Source organism: Vombatus ursinus, unplaced genomic scaffold (genome assembly GCF_900497805.2).
Source record: "Vombatus ursinus unplaced genomic scaffold, bare-nosed wombat genome assembly UNPS02014794.1, whole genome shotgun sequence".
NCBI classification, from domain to species: Eukaryota; Metazoa; Chordata; class Mammalia; order Diprotodontia; family Vombatidae; genus Vombatus; species Vombatus ursinus.
The window spans coordinates 2,072,658-2,090,635 of record NW_020954572.1 but is presented as its reverse complement, the minus strand read 5'-3'; the positions used below and the strand labels follow the sequence as shown (position 1 = coordinate 2,090,635).

Genomic DNA, 17,978 nt, shown 5'->3' with positions numbered 1-17,978 from the left:
AATCATTTAGTTTTCAATCCTAAAATTCTTTAAATTTCATTTAATTCCTTCATATTTGCTTTGCATTAATCTGCATGACTGCCATAACTAAACCTAATAGGAAAATGGTAGGCAAATTCCTTTTGCCATCAGACTTAACAGACAAGTTTTTTATTTCACAAAGTCACATTAAGATGCTTTATTCAATCCCCAGTATTAAAGTATTGATTATGTTAAATCTGGAACTGATAGTTTGAAAAAGTGTAATATAGTGTTTATTCCTTAGTTGTGTTTAACACATACACACAAAATGAAAACAGTTCACACATCTATATTCCAAAGACTTCATTTGCGCTTTTTTAATTTATAAAATTTTGGCACAGATAATAACAGCCCAGCAGGCTTTTACAATATAGTACTAGCTTGATGTTTCTTAACGAATGAGCTCTTAGAAAATCCACAATTCAGGTAGTTATAAAGTAATGCTTATATCTCTGGAAGCTAAGAAGTAATGGTAGAAGAGCTATACTGTGTATGTGTGTGTGTGTGTGTGTATGTGTGATGGTAGAACAGCTATACCCTGTACACTTGTGTGTGTGTGTGTGTGTGTCTCTCCTAAAAGCAATTTTATAGAAGTATTTAATCACAAGATGAAGTCAATAAGGAGCACAGGATTTTCTTGGGGTGTCATCCAAGGGTTTCCCCTTTTCTTCATTTCTCAGTTCCCTTTTCCTTCCACTCAGTCTTCTAAAGTCCTGTCATTCCTATATTTAGTAGTTAAGCTTAAAGCGTGCACAAGCTTAGCTCTTTGCAATGTGATCACTCACAAATCATGACATAACATGTTCTTTATACATAACAAAAGCAACAGCTAGAAGATACAAATATACCCTCCCTAACGTCACTAATTGGTTCTGCACAAATGTGATGACAAGCAAAAACATTACAGGGTCTCTGGGTATTTCACAACATTAGGATAGGGTCTGGTTATAACTTATATTTATATGTCACCATGGAACATTATTCAAATTTAACATGTTATTTTAGAAAAAAATATTTAAAATTGTTAAGTTGCTACTTGGGATGATTTTGCAAACCATGTTAAATATATTGTCAGGTTTTTTTAATTTAAAATTTATATTAAAGTGCTTCACAATATGAATCCAACCTCACTTTGCAGGCAGATCATTTGACTCCCCACTCTCGTATCCTTTATTTTAGCTAAACTGGCCTACTTTTTCTTCCCTAAAAGCAACATGTCATCTTCTCTCTCTTTGCACAAGCTATCAGTCCCTGTGCCAGGAGGACTTTTCTTTAACAGCTCTCCATCTTGAACCTTTAGCTCACCTTTAAGGTACAGCTTAAGGTCCACCTCCTTCAAGAGGCCTTTCCTTATATATCCCCAGTTGTTAGTCTATTTTTCTTTCCCTCAAAACTATTTTGTATATGTGGAGGCAATGTGGTATAATGTTATGAGAAATGGTTCTGGAATCAGAAGACCTGGGTTCAAACCCTGCAGGTGTGTGTATGACTTGGGCAAGCTGCTTAATTCCCCTAGGCTTCAGATCTGTAAAATCTGAGCCAAGAAGTTGGCTCAGATGGCCTCCGGAGTTCTTTCCAGCTCCAGATGTTACAGTATCTTGTACTTCTGCATCGGTGTTCATCTTATCTCTCTTTGGCAGAATGTAAACTCCTTAAGGGAAGAAACTGTTTAATTTTTGTATCCTCAGTGACCAGCGTCTAACAGGTGCTTAATAAATGCTTGCTGATTGAATGATATCCTCACCCAAGAGGACTGCTTTTATTTCCAAACATCCATCATATTTTTTTTTGGTTGGCAATACACAAAAGAAACATTTTTCTTTGACAGAGTGGCCAAGAAGGTAAAAACACATGCATTTCCAAAATCCAAGTACAAATTTCGCAAAATCTCAATATATGCCAAATATTTATATCAAGATTTAGCCAAAGTTTTTTACTCCAAAACTAGATTCAAGACTATTATCAAAATGTAAGGGTTTTATCCGTTTTGCAGGTGGTCCAGGTGAGTAAATTTTGCTATGAGTGTTACTTTCTTCATCTTCAGCCCCATCGTCTTCACCTTTTAAAATAATAAATATTTGTTGTATGACAATATTTTTAAAGGATAGCTAAAGGGGTTGATAATAAGACTAAAGGAGAGAATATACATAAAGTACTTTTAAAATTACAAAGCATTTTATAATGTACTATAATGGAATTATTTCACTTCAGGGGTAAAAACACACATACACATACGTTATTACTTTTGTGGTATTAAATGTACTTCTTTTAAATTTATGAGGTAAATAATCCAGCAATATTTAAGTCTATTTCTGAATTTTAAACACTGCTCTTAACCTGTTGTTGATAGAGGTTTTTTTTTCTGATTTTTCAAGTGGGGTAGTGGTTCTTGCCCTTAGGATCAATCAGCCAACAGCATGCTATTTCAAGAAGTTAGGAATAGAGTTTGAAGCTATGAATCATAGCTGCTTCCCACCTCGTTCATGAGCCAAACTAACTGGTTTATACAAGGATGGAAACTACCATCTTGCTCTCAGTATCATGCCCTAAGAGAGCTAATCAAGCTACAGTACTATTATTGATTTGTTTTTCGGTAGTGTACAAATCTTAATGACCCCATTTGTGCTTTTCTTGGCAGAGATACTGGAGTGGTTTGCCATTTCCTTCTCCAGCTCATTTTACAGATGGGGAACTGAGGCAAACAAGGTTTAGTTACTGGCCCAGGGTCACACAGGTAGTAAGGGTCTGAGGCCACATTTGAATTCAGAAAGATGAGTCTTCCTGACTCCAGGCCAGATACTATATCCAATGTACCACTTAGCTGCCCTAACAGTAATATTACTAAATATGTAATTTAATAATTACTGTAATATTACTAAATATCTTTGAGGTACTAAGACCATAAAACTTTATGGTCTATCCTTCAACAAACTTAAATTGCAGTCAAAAGGGATGAGGCTCATCTGATGAAAGAAAACTTCAACCTATATTACTGTTCAAAATATACAACTAGAATAAAAATTTACCTGTCCATCCATAAAAACAAAAACTTACTTGGCCACATGTCATTCTATAAGCATCCTCTATAAGCATATTCTATAATGCATGGAAAAAGAGATGGACTTTTATGTTCTTATACTTCCAACTTCCAAATAGCATGGTAAGTCCAAGTACTAACAGACACAGAGGATGATAAATCTGCTTAATCAAGTATCTCACTGAATTTAAGAATTCAGATTTAAAGATGTGAGGATAAGGGATACAAGTAGGGAAGAGCACCATAATCATTCCATACACACACACACACACATATACATACAAACACATATATATCTTTTTTGGGGGGAAGGGCTAGGCAATGGGGTTAAGTGACTTGCCCAGGGTCACACTGCTAGTAAGTGGCAAGTGTCTGTGCTGGATTGAACTCAGGTCCTCCTGAGTCCAGGGCCAGTGCTCTATCCACTGGGCCACCTAGCTGCCCCCATATATTTTTAAGTGGTTTATATACCTGTGTGAGAAATAATGCTAATAATAAGTGGTACTAGCTAGCACCTAACTAATATAATATATATATGATCTCACTTGATCCTCACAGCAACCCTGTGATATAAGTGCTATTATTATCCCACTTTTACAGATGAGAAAACTGAAGTTGAGAGGAATGACTTACCCAAGGTGACATAGCAGTAAATGTCTGAGGTAGTCACTCTAAACCACCTACCTGTCTCTAAGTAAATAATAAGTACTACTGGCAGCAGGCAAAGAAAATGACCAGACAGTTCAACTTGGGTACTAGATCCAACCACAAAGTACAGTGCCTATATGACATGGGTAAACAATTTAAGGATTGGTGCCTCAGTTTGCCCATTTATTTGCCCATTGAAATATGCAAGACACTTCCACTTAAGTCTTTCTCTTCTGCCTCATCTTGGTATGGAAGTGACCTTCATTTCTTTTTCTTTTTTTTTTTTAGTGAGGCAATTGGGGTTAAGTGACTTGCTCAGGGTCACATAGCTAGTAAGTATAATGTGTCTGAGGCTGGATTTGAACTCACTGACTTTCATTTCTTAAAAACTATCCTCACAGGCACCTGCTAACAAGCAGGAAAGATTTCAGATAAAGGCTTGGCAAAGACCCCTCGTGGATGGGCCAGCCTTGCTACATTCAGAGAGATTTATCACTGTATGAATTCCTCCCCCCCACCAGAACAACTTGTAAAACTGTCTACCAGGGCATGGAAGGATCTGTGTGCCAACACTAACAATAGTATGAATTTTTAAAAGTTTTTTTTGTTTGTTTTTTAGTATTTTGGTGTTGTACTGGAAACAGCCTGGATTGAGAATCAGAAGACTTGGATTTGAATCCTGGCTCTGCTACTACCAGTGTCAACTTAGACATGTCACTTCTGTTCTCTAGATCCCTTTCCTAGCTGGATAACTTTGAAAGTACCTTCCAGCTACATCCAGTCTAGTACTTACTCTTCTTCTCACCATACAAAGTAGCTTTACTGAGCATCCACTAAGGTACAGTGTTGTACTTACAGCATCTACACTTCACCATAGTAGATGTTCTAAGTACACACACCCTAATAGATGCTCTGAAAAGCAGTTTTGTGTGGTGGGAAGTACTTGGATGCTGTAAAAACCACCTTGCACCATAGCAGAAGCTCTGAATGCTACACTTCACCATAGTAGATGCTCTATGTACATTTCACCATAGTATATGCTCAAAAGTACTACACTGTACCACAGAGGATATTCAGTAAAGCAACTTTGTATAGTGGAAAGAGCAAAGGATTTGGTGTCAAAAGAGTAGGGTTTGAGTACTCTCTGCCACCTACTAGCTGTGTGACCTCGGGCAAACAATTTAACCTTTCTGAACCTCAGCTTATTGGCCCAGTGGATAGAGCTCCTCAGGCCTTGGAGTCAGGACCTGAGTTCATATCCGGCCTCAGACACGTAACACTCACTAGTTGTGTGGCCGTGGGTAACCCCGGTTACCTTAACCCCCCTTGCCTCACCAAAAAAAAAAAACCAACCCAGGGATAATACTGGCACTTCCGACTTCCCAGGGTTGTCCTAAGGAAAACTTTTAAGGAAACCTGAAAACACGCTACATAAATGTTTACTAATATTTTTTCCTTTCTTATACTATTTTCTTTTTCACAGAATGGACGTACAGGCCTCAAAGGACAAAAAACCCGACTAAATGTAAATGCAACATTAGGTAAGTGTAGGGAAAACAGAGGACTCAAGGATGGAAGGGCCCCTCCAACATTTTTAAGTTAGAATTCTAAGCCCATCCTTCTGTCCTTGGGCAACCACTTCCCACCAGACTCCGTCCTCAGAGGTCAACAACTCCGACCAAGCACCCTTCGGGGCGGGCCACAGTCTGGGGCTCAGCCCGCCATCTGCCGCCTCCTCCACTCCACCTCGCCCTTCTCCCCCCCCCGCCCCCAGCACAAAGTGCCCCGCCCAGGACCCCCGCCCCCGCCGTTGCCAGGGCAACAGAGCGGCCGCGGCCGCCGTCATGGCTCACCCTCCGAAGCTGAGGTGGAGCCTCCAGCCGCCGCCGGGTCTTGTACCTCCTTTCCTTCCACAGTTTTGAGGAGCTCGGTCACCTGCTCCCTCATCTGCGCCAATCCCGAAAGCAGTCCCTGGAAGCGACCAGACTCACTCGGCACCTCGCAAGTTATTCGGAGCCGCTGCTGCTTCCCGTCTCGTCCCACAAACTCTCCCAGAAGCTCCATAACGACAGTTCTTCAACAGCCCGCCACCAGGGCGACCCGGAAACGGAAGCGGCCGCTGCCACTGCAGCCTCCGCAGGCGCAAGAGGGAGGGGAGCCGGGAGGGTTAGGGAGGGGGGAAGAGGAAAAGGGGAGGGGATAAGCGACTACAACAAGGAGGAGAAAAAAAAAAAGCCTGCGCATTCTGCACCTCCCCTGAGCTTCCGTTTCCGCAGTGGGCGCCTACGCTCTCCTACCAGTTCCCCGCCTTCGCCTTCCGACGCTTTGATTGGTTTCGGGAGGCGGAGGGGCGGGGTTCCGCCGTCTCCGGCTACACCCCTCGCGCGCAGTTTTCCCGCCGCCCCCGATGTTGAGCCCCGGGCCTGCCGGCTGACAGTTGAGTATGGCGGGAGCCGAGCGGGGTGAGGGTCGGCCGGCCGAGCAGGAGCCCGTGGTATCGTTGGTGGATGTGTTGGAGGAGGATGAAGAACTGGAGAATGAGGCCTGTGCGGTGCTGGGCGGCAGCGACTCGGAGAAGTGCTCTTACTCGCAGGTAGGCGGGGGGGGCAGGGGCCGAGATTAGGGGTTCACGGCCCCCTCCCGCGCGAGGTCCCCCAGCTCCCCGCCCTCTGCCTTCGTGGCCGTCCCCCGGGGCTCAGTCTGGGCTCCTTCGGGCCCCGGCCTGTGCTCCCCCTCCCCTGGATCCTCCCATTCTCGCCCCGTTCTCCACGCGCCTGTTCTTGGCCCGTTCTCTCCGCCTCGGGAATCTCTCTTTCCCAGCCTGTTCTCTTCACGGAGATCCACACCCCCCATTCTTTGCTTATTCGCCTCCCCTTTAGGGAGTCTCCATCCCCGTGCTTGACCTGCTCTTCCCCCTCCTTCAGAGTCCTCCGCCCTTCTCAGCCCACCTTGGTCTGCGGGGTTCCCCTCCCCAATTCCCAACCCGACCCCCCCATTCCCAACCTGCCCCGCCCTTCCCAGTCTGTCTCCCTCATTCCCACTCTGACCCTTCTATTTCCGATCCGACCCTCCCATTCCCAATCTGTTTCCCCAATTTCCAACCCACCCCCATTCCCAACCCAACTTCTCATTCCCAGTGTTCCGCTTTTACCAATCTGTCTACCTGATTCCTAGCATGCTCTCCCCATTCCTAACTTGTTTCCCATTCCAACTCGACTCCCATTCCCAGAACGGCCCCCTCATTCTTATCCTGTCTCCTCCATTCCCAGCTTGTCTCCCTCATTCTTAACTTGTCTCTCCCATTTCCAGCCTGTCTTCGCTTCCACTTAAGAAGGGCTAGACCACCCTTCTTTCTCTTTTAAAGGCTTTTCTGCCTTTCAGGGTCTTCTTCAGCCATCCTCTCTCCTAGAGATCCGATAGTCTACAAGCATTTACTAAGCTTCGGTGTTGCTGTACAAAGCTGAGGAAATGAAGGAAAGACTAAAAACACCATGGTCCTTGCCCTCCAAGGACATCACACAATCAGATTGCTTTTGACCTTCTAAGCTAAGGGTAGGCTTCTGAAGCCTTTGCTCCAGAGCACAATGCCTGGAACATAGTAGGCACTTAATAAATGCTTGTTGACCTGAGACAACAATTTGTAAACTGCCGTGTACAGCACAAATAAGATAAATAGCGGATAAAGTATAATCTCTGGGGAAGACACAAGGATTAAGGGGATCAGGAGAGGCATTTTGCAGAAGGTGGTTATTTTAGCTTGAAGTCTTGAGACTTGAGGGAATAGCCGGTGAAAATGCACAGAGATTCCCCCATTCTTAGTCCGTTCTCTCTTCCTAGCATCCCCTACCATACTTCTCAGGATACCTTCATTTCCTTTCTGGATCCCCCCTCCCCATTTTTGGCCTATCATTCCTCCTCAGGACTTCTGTTCCCTGCCCGAGGCTTCTTCTATTTGTCATTCACCCACCCCATTCCCTTTTATAGGTAGGGTGGCCTATCCTCTGCACTCAGTATCATACCCCTCAACATTATCTTCTCCACTGCCTTTCCTCCCAGTTATCCTTCCCTCTGGACCTCCCAGCCCTTAGTCTTCGTCATCTTAGCTGGGATCCTGTCTTCCTGATATTTCTTATTCTTTGAGTCATTAAAAATTCCACACCTTCCTTTCCTCCTTCGCCCTTTCCTCCCCTCATAATTTTCTGCTCTTTTGGTTCAGGTCTTTTATCCTGGCCCCCACCCCCACTCCTTCATCCCATTTCCCTATCCTTGGGAGAGCAAGAATGGTTAGTAAAATCTTGGCAGGCAAATATCCAGACCCATAGTTGGGGCTTTTCTGGTATGTGAGGCTCTTGGATGTCCCCTGTCTGTAGTTTTATAGATGTAATGTAGTATTTTGTGAAAATGAGTCATTTGTAGAAGCTCTGCCTTAACACAGTTCCTGTAAACATTAGACAGGAACCAGGAGAGCAGGTAATTGGCAGACAGAGAGAGAGAGAGAGAGAGAGAGAGAGAGAGAGCAAATTTGCAGAGCAGATTTGACATTGGACTGCTACAAAAGAATTAAGGTTAAAGGGATTCCCCTTTACTTTCCAGGAGTACATAGAAGTGGAGTAAAGACACTAACTAGAAGAATTAAAATTGGTAGAGATGACTACCCAGGACCAGAAAGCTTAGTGGAGTGTAGAGAGAAAGAGATTTAAAGACATTATTTGATGTGGACTGAGATCATAATACAACAGCCATTGAGAAATGTGTAAGCTGCAGCAAGCAGTATTGAGTAATAATTCTCAGTATCAAGACCCCTTTTGGATTTGGAGGCAATACTTTCCTTTTAACTTAGAGGATGTATACTTCAGGCCTTGATCTTACCTGTTATCCTTTTATGAGAAGAGGGCTGTGCTAAAACACCTCAAAGGTGATTTTTTTTTTTTAATCTTGATTAGTAGCAGGTGGGTAGGCAAAAACCTGTTCAGTAACTTCCTGACTGGTAGAGAAGAGAGGGGAGAAGGCATTATTCTTCCATAAAGTAAATTGTCTTTCAGATTTAAATATCTAAAATAGACCAAGCATTTTCCGAGATGAAGATATGATGATTAATTATCTTCATGTTCTCAAAAATGCCAACATTGTAAAATGTTGATTAAGCAGAACCTAACTAACAATTAGCTAAATTTATTTTGCCATTTCCCATTTTTAGGAAAGATTTAAGCCATAAAGGGAGTACTATCAACATTTTAATACAAAAAGTGTATTTCAAGATATGTCCAGGGGCAAGTATGGATTCTACACAACCCCTGCATCGTAATAATGAGGCATTGAAAGATTCTCAATCATCAAATATTCAATTATCTATCACAGATTATAATTATTGAAGCAGAGCAGTTCCCTAATTCATTTTAGAGTTTTAAAAAAGGTTGGAACAAATATTTTTTGGCAGGATTTTAATTGACCACAACAGCTCATTTTTTGTGTAGTTTAGTTAATAAAATACTTTTATTGAACATCAATGTTATGCAGATGTGTTTAAGACATGGTTCTTCATGGATTTTTGAAGTTAAGGACTGAACTGGGGCATGTACGCACCAAAAAAATGACTGGAAATATTAGGTAATCGTGGTAAGTGCAAAATGAGCAAAACAGATAGTGAATTTTAGGACTGAAGATGAAGAGAGAATTTCATGTTGAAGGGGTCAAGGAAAGTTTTACTGAGGAGGTAGGATTTGGGCTGGACCTTGAAGAATGAATTTTGATGGGTAGGAAAGGGCTTTCTAAATGGGAAGCCAATCATAATGATTTGTGACACAACTCATAAGATACAGAAGCTGGCCAATATAAAGCATATTTAAAAATAGTAAAAGGATAGATTTGACTGAAACAGAAAGAGAGTAGACTACATGGTTAGAAGGTAGTCTTGGGCCTAAATGAAAGGCATACTAAAATCACAATATACTGTATGGTATATATATGGAGATCATATGGTCATAGATCTAAAGTTGAAAGTAACTTCAGAAGACATCTAGACTAAGGCCTTCATTTTGTAGGTGAGGATACTGAAGCCAAGAAAAGTAAGGTGTCACGTCCAAGGTTGCGTTGGTAGTTAGTGTCAGAGGCAAGATTTGAACTCAGGTCCTTTTGCTCCAGAGCTTGTGCTCTTTCCACTGTACATGCTTTCTCTTTTGAACTATACCCTCTTTTATGATACTGTTGTACTTTTAAAAAATAGGCTTATAAGTTGGTATGGGAAGATCTTAACTACAGATTTCTATGGGTTTTGAATCAAATTTCATTTATTATGTAGATCACAAAGAGTGTTTAGTGCCAGCTGTACGACTTTTGAATGAATTTGGCTTCTTGGTGATTTTCTTCTTCCTCTTTGTGTATCTTACAGGGCTCCGTAAAAAGACAAGCATTATATGCCTGCAGCACATGTACTCCAGAAGGAGAAGAACCAGCGGGAATTTGTTTAGCATGCAGTTATGAATGCCATGGAAGTCATAAACTATTTGAGCTATATACAAAAAGGTAAAGTTGGTCAGAGAACATCAGAATATCTGGATTAGTTCTTAAATGTTAACACCAATCCAAAGAGGTACACTTTGGAGTCTCAGCTCTATTTCCCCCAGCCCCAACTTTTTCTTTTAAAGCTGATCTTTTAAAGGCGTAAAAGCGATTAAAGCTGATGTGTGCTAATGAAGCAATGTAATCAGTATTGATTTTCTAATAGTGGTTAGTTTTGGGGAACACTTTTTAAAATTACAGTTAAAGTACAAATTGCTTTACATTTGTTTAAATTTATATACTTGGGGTCAGGCAAGTGATCTTTATCTGTAGTAATTTTACTTATGTCTGCATTCTTTTTGACCTCTTTTTATTTTGGGGGATTATACAATTTTTCTCTTATTACTTTTGTTTAGGGATCAGGTCATAGTAACCAAGCCCACTTTCCAAAAAATGGAGGATGACTGTAACCTGACTCCTGAACATAAAGTGTAAGACATCAAATTTTTAAAATAAGTTGAAATTATGATTTCTCCTTTTTTTCAGAAATTTTCGCTGTGATTGTGGAAATACCAAGTTTAAAAACCTGGAATGCAAATTACTTCCTGTAAGTAAAAATTTTCAGTCATTTAATTAGTAAACTCAATTGCAATTGGATGCCGGAAAGGAAATTGATTTTTTAATTTCCTTTAGTAGTTAACTTAATCTGCATTAGAATCTAATCTCTTTATTATTTGTTTATTATTTGTTTGCACGGCTCAGTGGTAAAGTCATCAAGGTCTACCGTTTAGAACAAAATTAAAGGAACTAAAAAATAGATTACTGCTTAAAGTATCTTACTAAAGTATGTTGCATATCAAATTGAATTTGTTGAATTTATGCTCTAGATCTTTCTAAGGAAAGGGTACCACTTTAAAATTTGAATAAATAGCTTTGAATCTAATGTGAACAAAGAATTTTTTTTAGTACTTTTCATTATCTCATTGTCTGATTCTATAATAAAGTCCTGTTCTTTAACTGATAGTATGAAGGATGACCCTAGGATCTTGAAGGTTATGCCAGTAAATTACAAGCAGGAAAGACTTTGGGTATGGACCTAGTAATAATCCCTTATGTTTCTGACGAATCTAGTCTCATTTGGAGACACCCGTCACCATAAGGTTAGTGATGAATTGTTCTAAACACAGCAATTCATGAAGCTGTCTACTAAAGGTAGACAGGGTTTCAGTCTGCATAAGTAAAGTTTTCTTAGTTGACAGAAATATAGGTTTACTCAGCAGATTTGCTTGAATAAGAAAAAATGTTACCTTAAAAACGAAATTAAGGGATATTAAATTATTTAATCATGATTTGATTCCTAAAGGCTTTAGACTCTCTCCCTTTCTGCTGTTTGAGGAAGGGCAATTAATTTTAAGAAGTAGTACTATTATCTTGCCTTTCTGGGAACCCTTTATCAGTCTGGGTGGGCATTAGATGAGATCTGAAATTCCACCAGGATTTCAGTCTCTCTTTTTTAGTTAAGGGTGATTCTCATTTGTGTACAGTCTTAGGTTTTCAGTTTTCCACATTGCCATTCTGATTCGTCTAGGTTTGGTAGCTGCCTTTGAGTCTTTTGTTCAGGTCGGATGGTTACTCAATCTGTCCAGTTAATCTGTGAGAGGTTGATAATTAATTATAATAAATATTTACTCTATCTTAGTGAGAAGCCAGGATTTGCCACTGATGGTGAGAAAGAGTAAGAAGAAAGTTTTTCTTTTTCCTCGTATCTTAGACAAAACCTCTCTTTGAAGGGCTGAACTTTTCTATTTTGAAAATGTCTTAAAGCAGAATTTTCTAGCACCGAGCCCCTGAACCTATAGCCTTTCCAAGCATGGCTCTAACCCGATTAAAATGTAATGGGAAACATTTAAAAAAAAAAAAGATACGATAAAACATAGATAATGTTACTGTGTGGTTTTTAAAGTCAATAAATATGCAGCCTATGGGATACTTATAGCTTATTTAGTAGCCCCTGCTTCTATTTGAGTTTGACGCTACTGTCTTAAAGGACAGACTTCCTTTTGGGCAGACATTTTTGTAATGCCAAGATAATTTTCATGGTGTATATCCTTTTTCTGCAATTAAAGTTAAGACCATATTGTATATTGAAACTAGTATCATCTTACTTTTAGGAAAAAGGAAAGTTAAATTCAGGCAATAAGTATAATGACAACTTTTTTGGACTGTATTGCATTTGCAAGAGACCTTATCCTGATCCTGAAGATGAGGTAAGAAAATTAAGGGTCACGACTAGAGTCCATGTGATCTGTGGCCTAAGCCCCTTGCATCATGGGAATGCATGGTAAGGATTGAGCTTCCTTGTGACTAGGCTTTTTTCTTAAGGGCTTAGAATGATTAAAGCAGCCAGGTATATTATAAATAGTGGAGTTAAAGCAGCCTAGGAGGGATGGGGAACCTGTAACCTCAAGGTCACATGTGGCCTTCTAGGTCTTTGGGTGCAACCTTTTGACAGAGTCCACATTTTATAGAACAAATAAGGGGATTTATTCTGGGACGTTTGGATTCAAAAGGCTGAATTGAGGACCTAGAGGGCCACATGTGGCCTCAAGGCTGCAGGTTCCCCACCCCTACGTTCTAGTTCCAGCTGTGTCAGGAACTAGTTGTGTCACGTTGGCACTCTTTTCAACTCTCTGGAAATCAATTTTCTCATATGTGAAATGATAAAATTGAACTAGATGTATTTCTAAGGTACCTTAAAAGCCCTAACAGATTTTTCCATTACTTCAGGATCATCTTTGTGTTGAAAGGGACCACATAGGAAACTAAGCCAGAGAGAGAAAAAGTCACTTTCCCAAGGTCACACAGGTCTTGTCATTCTAAATCCATTGTTTTTTCCATTGAGCTTTGCTGCTTTTTTCCCCTACAGTGAAGGAAGTCGGGATTTAAGTTTGCAGTTTGGGTTTTCTTTAAGACCACAAGGGGGCCCTAGGCTCAAGTGTAATAAATGTGCCACAGCCCATGTCTTTTCCAGTTATTACTGGTACCTCCTTAGTCATTTTCCAGTCTTACTCTAAGTAAATAGTCTCTTTTCTGTGCCTTCTAATTACCTTTGGACTACAGTTACCAAATTAAATCGTGGAAGAATAAATTGAAAACAGCTTTGAATCAATCCTGTGTGTGTAGATTAAAAACTTGGTGTTTATGGAAGTTTAAAGAAAGTGGGACAGAAGCCATAAATGAACTAATAAAGAGAAAGAGAAAAAGTAATAAGGGCAGAAGATAAAAGGAAAAATGCCAGTTTTAAAAGAAATTTAAAAATAAAAGGACTAATATGTGTATATATGTAAACAATATATGTATAGAATATTATCTTTAGATTTAAAAGACTAGATAGAAGTAGTAGAAAAGATAGAAGTAGTAGAAAAAAGACATATAAAAATTAGATACCTCTCTGTATCCTAGAATTCTGTCATTGCATTTACTGCTGTTCTTTTGGGGTAAGGGGGCTTGTGTAAGGAATTCCCAGTATGAGATCTCCTTGTTACTGCAGATCAGCAATTTATCTGCAGCTTATATTCTTAGAGAGTTGCCTGAACCCTTATGAGGTTAGTGGTTTATTTTCCCATGGTCACAAAACTAGTACATTTCAGAGGAAAGACTTGAATTCAGGTTATCCTGATTTCCATGGTCTGACTTCCTGTCTGCTATATTGTGTGCCTTTGCTACCTTTATTAACAAGATTCTGATTTCAACATTGATTTTCCGATTCATTTTCATGATATTGTACTATTTATTATTGGCTTCACTATTTCTCTCGTCTATTTTTTCATTTAGTATTTAAGTTGAAATACACATTTGAAACCTAACTCTGCAGATAGGCATATAGAGGACTCATGAAGAGTTCTCAACTAATTGACACTATAAGCACAGAATGACTTGAAATTTTGCACATACGAACTATTTGTGTGTCTTGGGTATCTTTATTTATCACAACATTGCCTTTTTGTGCTAGATTCCAGATGAGATGATCCAGTGTATAGTTTGTGAAGATTGGTTCCATGGAAGGGTGAGGAGTGTTTCTTTCATCTTTTAAAGCTAATACTTTAAAACTCATGAGATCTTTTTAATTAATATTTTCTATTTTGGAAAAGACATTGTAAAAGTTATTATATACATTGAGTATTACAAATACACTACTTTAGTACTTGCTTTAAAATTAATGTATTTATTGAATAAATTGGAGGTTATTGAAATGTTCTGTTTTATAAATTGACAGCATCTGGGTGCAGTTCCTCCTGAGAGCGGGGATTTCCAAGAGATGGTGTGCCAAGCTTGCATGAAACACTGTTCCTTTTTGTGGGCCTATGCTGCGCAGTTAGCAGGTAAATATCTCTATTGTCATATTTCCACACATGTTAGCTTAACCTTCAAATCAAGCTATCGTTTAAGTACACTGTGACAGGCCCACTCCTGCTAGGTGTTTGGTTTGTTCACTTTTAGAAAATGGATAGCAATAGAGAACACATAGCTTTAGCTGTGTCATTTAGAATATCACTTCAGTAGACATCAAAAAAGGCTTTGTTGAAAGCTGGAGACCACTTAAACCTTTCTCCTCTCATATTACTCATTAGTACTGTCATTCCTTCTTTCACAGTGAGCATCCTTTTCTTCCTTTCCAGTCCTTACCACCATCACCCACAGGCTCTTATTGATTTATACCAGGATTACTGAAGTCATTTCCTACCTGATTTCCCTGTCATCAGTCTCACCTGTTTCTTAGGTGACACAGCAGGACCAGATTCATCTTTTAGTATAACACTCTACTGCTTAGAAACCTGTAGTGCCAGAGGAATATAGTCCATACTGTTTGGCTTTATCTAATCACATCCCAATTTTCCCTTTCAAATGCCACTTCCACTGCTTTCCCAGCTAGACTCTCTACTCCAGCCACAGGGGACTCAGAGTCCCCTGGAAGCCACTTGGTATAGTCCAGTGAGAGAAGTAATGAATTTAGAATCAGGACACCTGGAGTCAGCCCCACTGTGCATACTTCTCCTGTGGGATCTTGGGCGCCAAATCACTCTGTTCACTAGGCCTTGGTTTCCTAATCTGTAAAATGAGAGGGTTGGATTAAGTAATGTTTAATTATCTGTAGCTATGCTTTTAGCAGAGTTAGGACCAAAATAGAGGGTTCACAACTCTAAATCCCATTCTTTTTTCTATTTATGGGGCCCATGGGTCAAGGACATGAACCCTCATACCCCTAAAATCCTCCCTACCTCTGTTGGGTGTCAAAAGTTATCAGTTATCCAGGACCGTGGCCTGCTCCAAGTCTTGAACTGATTGACCTACATTGTCAGTTTACACCTCTCTGTGAATACATATTGCTGTTACTAACCTGAGAGGCCTTTTTGCACACTTGATGTCCAACAAGTGATGGGTCTAAACTAAATCAATGGAAAAGTGTGTTAGCAACTCAAGACGTTGGTTCTTTTTCTTCGTCAGTCCCTACCCCTTTAGTAACTTCCACTATAGTAGGATCTTTTTAATTTTTTTTCTGGACTTTTGATGAAAATAATCTTAATAGCTAACATTTATCTTGTGCTTTTGGGTTTGCAAAGCACTTTTAGTACATTATCTCACTTGATGTCACAACCACCCTGTGAAATAAGTTGTTATCCTCATTTTGCAGGTGAGGAAACTGAGGCAGACAGAGGTGAAGTGACTTGTACAGGATCATACAGCTAATGAGTGTCTGAGGCCAGATTTGAACTCAGGTCTTCTTGATTCCAAGTCCAACATCTTTGTCACGATCTGAGTTTAAGGCCTGCCTCTGACACACAATATCTGTGTGACCATGGAGAAAATTAATTTCTCAATGCCCGAGGAAATTTTCTGAGACTGAGTCAATAAATATTTATCAAGCACCTGTCAGGCACAAAAGAGGCCAAAGACGATCCTTGCCCTCAAGCTCACAATCCAGTGGGGGAGACAACATGCAAACAAACATGTACAAACAAGCTATATGCAGGATAAATAGGAAATAAATAACAGAGGGAATTAAGAGGCGTTGGGGAATACGTCCAGCAAAAGTTGGGATTTTAATTGGAACTTTAGTTGAACTTAAAGATGGAATTTTAGTTGGAACTTAAAGGAAGCTAGGGAGCTCCAGGCATGGGAGACAGCCAGAGAAAATAGCTGCAGCTGAGAGATGGAGTACCTTGTTCATGGAACAGCCAGGAGACAAGTGTCACTGGATGGAAAATGTCTGGGAATAAGGGTGTAAGAAGATTAGAAAGGTAGGAGATGGCAGGTTATGAAAGGCTTTGAATGCCAAACAAAGCATTTTGTATTTGATCCTGGAGGCAATAGGGAGCCACTGGAGTGGTGGCTGGCATGGCATGATTGGATCTGTTCTTTAGGAAAATCACTTTAGTGACTGAATGGATTAGTGTGGGTAGAGACTTGAGGCAGGCATACCTACTATTAGGCTATTGAAATAATCCTGGCATGAGATGATGAGGAGCTGTAGTAGATTGTGGCAGTGTCAGAGGAGAGAAAGGGGGGTTATTCCAGAGATTTTGCAAAGGTTAAGTTGACAGACCCTGATAACAGCTTTGACTCCTAGGTTGTGAACCTGAGGAACTGGGAGGGTGTGTTGCCCTCTGCCGTAATAGGGGTGGCGGTGGAGGTTGTTGTAATTTATAGATGAATTGCTAATTTGTATTGGTAAGAGTTTTCATACCAGGAGTTCTTAAAAGACTGATAAAGTCATAGATTTGAACCTTCTTATGTAGCAGAAAACTTTTTTGGGGAGCAAAAAAAAGTAAAGTATTGTGAAAATTAGTACTTTCTAGATCATTTGTTAAAAAAACTAAGGGAAAAACCAATTGTTTCAATACTCTTAAGGGGAACCTTGTTTTAGGTGGTTAGATTAGAAGCTCTTTGTGGTCTTGTCCAGCCCTCTATGTTGCATTTTACTTTACTATTCCTTCACTGTATCCCTTAATAGTCGGGCATTGTGGGACTTCAATGAGATAATGGATTTAAAGTGCTGTGTAAATGCCACTTATTGTGTTATTAGCCTCCAGTTTGGTGATTCATTCCCGAGCCTCCTCCCACACTTCTGCTGAGCTCAAGCTGTTTATAGAGATAAAGGGCTGTGCTGGCTAATGTTTAATGATGGAGTAGAGAGGGGAGGGGAAATGTATGCACATATACTTTTAAGTTTAATCTGCATTATTAGCAGTTTTTAAAGTCTAAACTTAAAGTCTAAACAATGAACCAAACTAAATCAAGCCTTGATTTATAGCAATGTTTACACTGAAAATTTGCCAACTCTTGCAAGCCCTTTAGAGCTGGCTCCAGCACACCCCAGCTGATAATTGTCTTCAGTATTTAAAGGGCTTCTGTGTGGGTAGCTTAACCTTGACATGCTTAGCCCAGAGGCAAAACTAGGAGCAGGGGAGAGAAGTTGAAGAGAGGTAGATTTCTGCACAAAGTCAAATCCCAAAATGGAGTGGGCTGCTTGAGGTGGGAATAGGGGTGAAATGGATATTTCTTTTTCACTGGATATGTTCAAGTGAAGGCCGGATGACCCCTTTGACAGGGATGTTGTAGAGGGGGTCTCAGATCTGAGTTAGATCAAATGTTCTCTGAGGCCCTTTCAAATTCTTAGGTTCTGTGCACAACCCTCAGCATCTCCAATTGCAGTAGTCTCTCATCTCTACCTCTCCTAAGAGGTACCTGTTCTTCAAGTCCCAGCTGAAATCTT

The 17,978-nt window shown here is 40.2% G+C and overlaps 2 protein-coding genes across 3 annotated transcripts in view; one reads left to right on the top strand and one right to left on the bottom strand.

Annotated features, from left to right (window-relative positions):
- Positions 1 to 313: 313 nt before the first annotated feature.
- Positions 314 to 5,836, bottom strand: GON7 (GON7, KEOPS complex subunit). Its single transcript, XM_027869999.1, has 2 exons — positions 5,560 to 5,836; positions 314 to 2,080 (listed from the first exon to the last, which is right to left on the bottom strand). The coding sequence occupies exons 1-2, from the start codon at positions 5,768 to 5,770 to the stop codon at positions 1,941 to 1,943; spliced, it is 351 nt and encodes a 116-aa protein (XP_027725800.1). The 5' UTR covers positions 5,771 to 5,836; the 3' UTR covers positions 314 to 1,940.
- Positions 5,837 to 6,091: 255 nt separating this feature from the next.
- Positions 6,092 to 17,978, top strand: part of UBR7 (ubiquitin protein ligase E3 component n-recognin 7 (putative)) — a 28,866-nt gene continuing 16,979 nt past the window's right edge. Inside the window, exons 1-6 of one of the 2 annotated variants that reach the window (XM_027870118.1) lie at positions 6,092 to 6,299; positions 10,095 to 10,228; positions 10,751 to 10,811; positions 12,376 to 12,471; positions 14,217 to 14,270; positions 14,481 to 14,586. In XM_027870118.1, coding sequence (XP_027725919.1) covers positions 6,150 to 6,299; positions 10,095 to 10,228; positions 10,751 to 10,811; positions 12,376 to 12,471; positions 14,217 to 14,270; positions 14,481 to 14,586 — 601 coding nt within the window. In that variant the 5' untranslated portion in view covers positions 6,092 to 6,149. The remainder of the gene's footprint in view (positions 6,300 to 10,094; positions 10,229 to 10,750; positions 10,812 to 12,375; positions 12,472 to 14,216; positions 14,271 to 14,480; positions 14,587 to 17,978) is intronic. The other variant, XM_027870119.1, reaches the window with a different exon arrangement.